The 7,476-nt window shown below is 38.0% G+C and overlaps 1 protein-coding gene across 2 annotated transcripts in view; it reads left to right on the top strand.

Annotated features, from left to right (window-relative positions):
* Nucleotides 1-643: 643 nt before the first annotated feature.
* GAB1 (GRB2 associated binding protein 1) overlaps nt 644-7,476 on the top strand; it is a 33,000-nt gene continuing 26,167 nt past the window's right edge. For both annotated transcript variants that reach the window (XM_015558903.1, XM_015558902.1), the window contains exon 1: nt 644-938. In XM_015558903.1, the coding sequence (XP_015414389.1) occupies nt 881-938 (58 nt within the window). In that variant the 5' untranslated portion in view covers nt 644-880. The remainder of the gene's footprint in view (nt 939-7,476) is intronic.

Genomic DNA, 7,476 nt, shown 5'->3' with positions numbered 1-7,476 from the left:
ATATGTTCTCTGGTTCTTTGAGTTGCCTTTTTACTCTGTTGATCATATCCTTCAACATATAAAACTTATAAATTTTGAAGTAGATCAGTTTACTCTTATTTTTCTTCTGTTTCCTGTGCTCACAGTGTCATATCCAAGAAGTTATTGCCAAATCTAATGTCATGCAGCTTTTGTCATATTTTATAGTTTTAGCTTTTACATTTAAGTCTTTTATCCATTTTGAGTTAATTTTTATATGATGTAAGACAGGACTCTAAGTCCAATATTTTGCATGTGGCTATCTGTTTTTCTAGCATCATTTGTTGAAGCCACTGCTTTTTTAGTTAGTAACACCTAAATCTTCCTTGTTTTGTGGACTTGATATCACATATTGGTGTGATATCTTTTAATATCAATCAATATCTTCTCATATTCTATTAGGAGCCCTAATAGAAAGTAATAAACATGTATAGATACACATTATTAAGTTAATTTGGGCATCAGTAAACTCCACTGGAGTGGTAGATAAGTCTACGGAAACAAAGAAAGCATTGTATGTGACTTTCTCTAGACAATGCCTTTGTAAAATTGATTTGATAAATGCGCATCTTCTTGAAAACTTTCTCAAGTTAACACGAGGTGGATATTTTTGTTTTGTTTCTAGGCGTGGAAGAGGAGATGGTTTGTGTTACGCAGTGGCCGTTTGACTGGAGATCCAGACGTCTTGGAATATTACAAAAATGATCATGCCAAGAAGCCTATCCGCATAATTGATTTAAATTTATGTCAGCAAGTTGATGCTGGGTTGACATTTAACAAAAAAGAGTTTGAAAACAGCTACATTTTTGATATCAACACCATTGACCGGATTTTCTACTTGGTAGCAGACAGCGAGGAAGAGATGAATAAGTGGGTTCGCTGTATTTGCGACATCTGTGGGTTTAATCCTACAGAAGAAGGTAAGTTCAAGATTCTCCTATTCAACCTCTTTCCTTTATTATTGCATTTTTAGAATGGTTATGAAATTCTTTGTTATTTCAGTTATACAATATAATACTTGGGATTTTTTAATAATAGTAATAACATTTGGAAAAAGCAACTGAACCCTTTAATCAGACTGGGCTGCAACTTTTTATAGATTTTAGAAAGAGAAATTTAGCCATTGTGGGGCAGTGTCTAAATAATTGTCCTGAAGAAGAAGGTGACAAGAAGACATACTATTTCAGAGCCTTTCTTGAGTTCCTGTATGAATATTACTTTCAACTTATAACATTCCTATATGAATATTACTTTGAACTTATTACATTGCTGATATTTTTGACCAATTAAAAGCAGCATTTTCATGTGGCTCAATGTAATTCTTTAGTTATTTTTAAAACTATGTTGCCACGGCAGGTGTCAATAACTATGAAAAGCAAATGAGAATTAATCACAAAACATGATGAAAAAGTACAATGAGTTTACTTACCACAGAGGTAAGAGGGGGCTTAAGGTTCAGAAAAGAGGTAGTGAAGAAAGCTCAGAGGAAAACACAGGACTTTTGGAGGAAGTAGTATTTCTACGTAAGTGAAGGGAGGGGTGCAGAACCCTCCAGCCTTAGGGGCTAGAAAGAGGAGGAATGGAATTCTCCTTGACTCCAAAAGGCCAGGGGAGAGTTGCTTGAGGAGCTGAGGTTTGGGGTGCTTGTCCTCAGAAGAGGCCTCAGGAAGAGTTTCACAAGTGGAATTCCTCTCCAGGTGCGTGTATATGGCTGTCCTGACCACGTATCCCCTGGCCACTTCTCTTCCTTGTTAAACAAACACAAAGAACCTATGTAAGGTTTGCAGAGCCAAGAATCAGGAATAATGTCTTTGACCCTATTGTCTTCACATTTATACTCAAGTTCACAAGTGTGCATTTCCAAATATCTATATTTAGGAGTGCTGGAGATTCATTGAGGGGTGGAAAAATTGTATTAACAATCAACATCAAGTTTGGGATTGAAATGAAACAGTAATCATCTCTAATTAGCTTAGGTCAGCATGCTGTTTCCTCTCTGGCCAGTGAGCAGGCCAAGAGAAGGGCCTTCCAGGGCCGGGATTGGCCCAGCGGGGTTGGGGAAACCCCTTGGTAAGGATTGCAGAATGCCCAAGGGAGCAGTGCAGAGAGAGGGAAGGAGGCATCCCGTTTAGACAGGAGGCAGCTAATGAACGAGAGCTCTTCACCAGAGCTCTGATTAAAAGCCTCAAGAGAGGGCTTCATGTGGGGAGTTAAGGCTTCAGTTGTTTTTGTGAAGTTACTAAATATGTTCACATTTTAAGTCGGTCAGGGGTATTAGTTCTAACTCGAGTTAAACTCCTTTCCTGTCTTGTTTGCATATACAGTCTATATTTGAGTGCAGTGGAGGATTTTAAAGTTAAAGGCACAAATGAGATAGCTTTTTATTTCATGGTTACTTAACAACCACTCTGTAATGACAATTACTGGATTTGGATACCACATTAGTTTTGTCATGTGATGGACTTTTAGTTAAAATAATTTAAGTTATTGTATAATCTTCTTGCCGATGTTCGTTTTGCCTGCTGCCTTCCAATTTAGAATTTATTGGGGGGACATAAAGGCAGACTTCTATCCCCATTGGTTGCCTTATTTTTTTAATAGATTCGACTGATCTGAAAGACTGAGTAGGTGTTCTTCCATCTCTCTTTGTTTTCTTTATAATTCTCCTAAATATATTTAACAAAAGAAATGAGGTGCCCCTCTTAGAGGAGCTACATTTTTCAGTTAAGGACTATGAGTGTCTAACTTTTGGAAGCTCATTTAGGGGTAAGTAGTGTTGCGAACCCCCCAAATAAGAATTTCTAATGCTCACCTTGGCTGGTGTGGCTCAGTTGGTTGAGTATCATCCTGTGCACCTAAAGGTTGCTGGTTCAATTCCCGGTCAGGGCACGGCCCTGGGAGGCAACCAGTCGATGTGACTCTCTCACATTGTTTCTCTATCTCTCCTCCTCCCTTCCACTCTCTCTAAAAATCAATGGAAAAATATCCTCGGGTGAGCATTAGCAACAGCAAAAGAAATGTCTGACTATACGATGTTGAAGACATGAGTTTCTTGGAAGAAATCAGTAAAAGAGGAACAGTTCTTCGTTGTGTAGTATCAGGGAGCCACAAAAATATTTCACGCTACAAGGTTTTTAAATCAACCACTGACTTTCCTTATTCATTTGGAGTAGCTGGCTTTGCTAGGTTCTGTTTTAAAAACATCTACACACTTAAAGATTTGTATCAAAATAAACTTCCAAGAACTGCTATTATCCTTTAGGATCACATTCATACAGTTTAACATGACCAGGTAAATATCAACGCCATTGCTACTTGCTTTATATTCTCTTGCTTCCGAATAGATGCACCCCCCCCCCATCACTAAGTAGGTGTTTTTGTTTTTACCTACATCTGTCTCCTTGAGAGTTGAAGATGCCCCCACTCATGCCTTAAAACTGATAACACAAAATGATATTTAATTATACTCGTTTCAGGCTAGACATGGGAAGAAATAGAATCTGCTTAGACAGTGTAGTCTGAGAAAATAACTATCCCCAGTCCCTAGGAGAATAACTAATTTTCTCCTGAAAACAAAAGGAAAGGGGAAAACTCTGACCCGTGTTTTGATTCCAGGAACCTCTCAAAATATCGTTACCATGTTATTTCCGCTGCCCCAGGTGACCACTGCTATTACTGAATACTCAGAATGCTGGCATGCTGAATCTGTTTTTGAATTCTAAGCTGGTTGAACTGTGTGTGGTTCCTGTGAGTGGCTTTTATTTAGTAGATTTGAGGATAGAAACTAATTTCTTTTGTTTTTCTTGGAAATGGGCAGGTTTATTCTTGTTTCCACACCGACTTGGAAGCTGGTAAATGTGCTGAACAAGTGCCGGGAAGCACAGCCTAAGGGTTGTGTGCAGCTAACTAACTTGGCGCAAAGGCTCCTGCTCTAATTTTTGGGTGCACCATGAGAAAGTTGTCTCTTATCAGTTGAGATACTTTGCTCAAAATGCCCAGATAATAGTGGCTTAAAAAAAAATAGTGTGATTCTCGGTTTGATTTTCTTTTTTTTGGGAAAGTAGGTTAGTGATTGTCTGACTACTGTGTTGTACACCTGAAAGCAATAACAAAAAATATGTTAAAAAAAATAATAATGAAAGTAGGTGAAACTAACACATAAGACTACACATATGCTTCCGCTCGCGATTCTTAATTAGGAAACTTTTAAATTTCTTTTTTTTTCACTTTGTATTTGGGTATCACTTACTACTATGAAAAGCACAGAACTTAAGTGTACAGTTCAATATAGTTTTATATATGCATCTATATCTATACATAGAAATCTGTGTCATTGGCAAACTCAGATCAAGAAATGGAAATTTCTAGTCCCCAAAGGTTTTCTCATGCTTCTTCCCAATAACCACCCCCACCCCCCCAAAAAAGAAGCCCAAGGATAACCATTGTTTTGCATTTATAACCATAGATTAGTTTTGCCTATAGTTGAACTTCATATAAATAAAAACCTTTGAGTCTGGCTTGTTCTTCCCAATCTTAAGTCTGTGGGATTCATCCCTGTGGCATGTAGCAGTTCTTCATCCTATGTAGCATTACACTGTGCGACTGTATAACAAACTTTTGACCAATTTGAATGTTGATAGACATTTGGGTTGTTTATAGCTTTTAGTTAATATAAGTAAAGTTGTTGTGAACATTCTTACACATGTCTTTTGATGGACATGACACTTAGCTTTTGGGGTACGTACCCATGATTATCCATTTAGTGTTAAAAGATTTAGTAGCTTTAGTTTTCCAAAATTATTGTATTAATTGCTTTTCTACCAGCAGTGTAGGAGACTTTCAGTTAGTCTGCATTCTAACAACATTTGGTATTGTCAGTCATTAATTTTAGCCATTCTAGGGAATGTGTAGTGGTATCTCACAGTAGTTTTAATTTGCATTTTCCTGGGGATCAAGTCAACCAGAGAATTTATTTTGTTTTATTATACATTTTCAAACTACTGCCCCTGAGATCTTGATTCATTGAGTCTCCTGAGATGGAGCCCAGGCACCTAGATTTCTAAAATACCCCACAAGTGATTCTGATGTCATGACACCTCTGGGATAAGAATTAGGCATTTATCACCACTTCCTAAAGATTTAGTTTCAATGTCTCCAAGGAAGTTTTCACAGTCTGTGAAGGAGATGGTCATGACAAATAAGATAAAAAAAATTTCTACTTCAAACACGTTAAATAGATTGGGCTTTGATTAGAGGCCTTCAATATTTGACTAAATAAACTGAAGAAACTGCAGGTTGCTTCACTGGAAATTGCAACTACTGCTGTTTCTTGTTTGTATCCATTTGTGAAATTTACATTTATAAAATGTTCTTTCATAAAAAAACGGTCTGTTCAGAAGTGAGAAGATTATTTTAGCATTAATAATAATGCATACTCTTTGTGGGCTCTTATTTGCTAAGTTATTTAGACATAGATCTATTCAAAGTGCTTCTCTTTACAGGAAAAAATTTCAACAGACCAGATAAGTCAGTAATCAATAGAGACCGAGTAACCTTGACCTATTTACCTTTAATTGTGAGCATCAAGATAACACTTTTGCAATAGAAACCCAGAGCATATTCAGTTAGCAAATGTCTCCCATCTTCAGAGAAAAGGATCTCCTCTGGTCCAACAGGGACATGAGCAACACCACAGTTTTATTACCACATGCTCAGATACAGCATGTTAGTGTCACAAAATCCACGGACCTATGGCATCAACTTTGAAATATTCTCCTTACCAGTAAGAAAGAGTAGAATTGCTTCCCTGGGTTTCAGCTCTTGAGCCATTTGATTAGAAAAACATGTATGTTCTTTTGAATATTTAGAGGCATTATCAGGGCAACCCAACTTCTGTGACGTCAGTAGGGTTTCAAATAGGATAAAACTGTGCGTTAAGCTAGGGACAGTTGCAAACCAATTTATTATTTGCGGTTCTCCTCACATACCAATCTAATTCTCTCCACTGAAAGCTGGTGGAGACTTTCCTTAGCGGTGTTCATTCATTGTCCAAGTGAAATTCTATTAGGAGTTTGCTCCAACAGCTTATTCGCCCTTTAATGAATGCTGATTATACTCTTCATGCCTTCTACATTAAGAAATAACTCGGAAAATAATTTTACACACATAAGCAAACCCGAAACTGATACTTGGTTCTCAGAACCTTGATCCCAGCATTACTTGGGAAGAGCAGTAAGTTAGAAACCCAGGTGAGGCAGAAAGCAACAAACATGGTCCATTCAACTACTTGTAGAGTCGAATGGGGGCAAATGCATGTTTTTATAAGACAGAAGTTTCTTTTTTAGGTCAGTTGATTAACTTTGGCCAGAAATTTTATTTATAGAATATTAAGACAATGCAGTGCTTACATTAAAATAGGAAGAGCTGAATAAATGGTCAGATTAACGTGAGTAAAACAATCCTGAAGACGAAACTTGGAAAATAGTGCATTTTCTGAGCCAAAGTGGTAGGGCAGTGTCCCTTTCCTTTTAAAGAACGTTGCTCATCATGTCGTTCGGGAGGGTTGGGCTTGCTTTTTATGGCTGTTGGAAGGTCTTTTCTTTCATGAGCTGGCTAATGAACATAATGGAAGTTTCTTTCTAGTTCCTGGTCCTTAGTTAAGTGCTTAATAAATTACTTCTTTACTTGCTGACACCTTTTGCATGAAAATCCTACAGAAATCCAATAAATGGCAAATGAGATGATGAGTTGAGGGAAGGTGGGACCCCTTAAAGAAAAGCTCTTTACCTGACCGTGAATCCCCCAGTTAGAACTAGTTCTCCCTAGTCGGCTGAGAAGTAGAAAGATGAGCAGCAGAATAAAGATGAGGTCAAGAGCTGACCCTGGTACCCGCAGCACCGTGGACCTGTAGGCGCCACGTAATAACCTGGCCACCCGGGAAGGGTGGCTTGGCGTAGGAAGCACTTTATCATCATGGAAAAAATCTGCCTTTTGTGCTAAAGATGGTAGAATATGGTAGATCATCTCCCTTTCCAGGAGCCTGAAAGCTAAAGACTGTTCAAGGCAAGGTTAACCATGGCTCTTTTACAGCCTCTGGAAGACAGATCCCTGCTCTTCAGATCTCTTTAATATGAAACAGTTATCTTCTAAATGCTGTCATTTAGGTCGTATTTCTTTTAACTGACAGGATCATGCCCGTGGTCGGCAAACTGCGGCTCGCGAGCCTCATGCAGCTCTTTGGCCCCTTGAGTGTGGCTCTTCCTAAGCCTTAGGAGTACCCTAATTAAGTTAATAACAATGTACCTACCTATATAGTTTAAGTTTAAAAAATTTGGCTGTCAAAAGAAATTTCAATCGTTGTACTGTTGATATTTGGCTCTGTTGACTAATGAGTTTGCTGACCACTGGTTTAGCCTATTTCCATCTATTTACACAACTTCGCTCCAAACTTTCAAGTGG

Source organism: Myotis davidii, unplaced genomic scaffold (assembly GCF_000327345.1).
Source record: "Myotis davidii unplaced genomic scaffold, ASM32734v1 scaffold151, whole genome shotgun sequence".
Taxonomy (NCBI): Eukaryota; Metazoa; Chordata; class Mammalia; order Chiroptera; family Vespertilionidae; genus Myotis; species Myotis davidii.
Note: the sequence above shows the minus strand (reverse complement) of the source record. Positions and strands in the feature narration are given on the sequence as shown.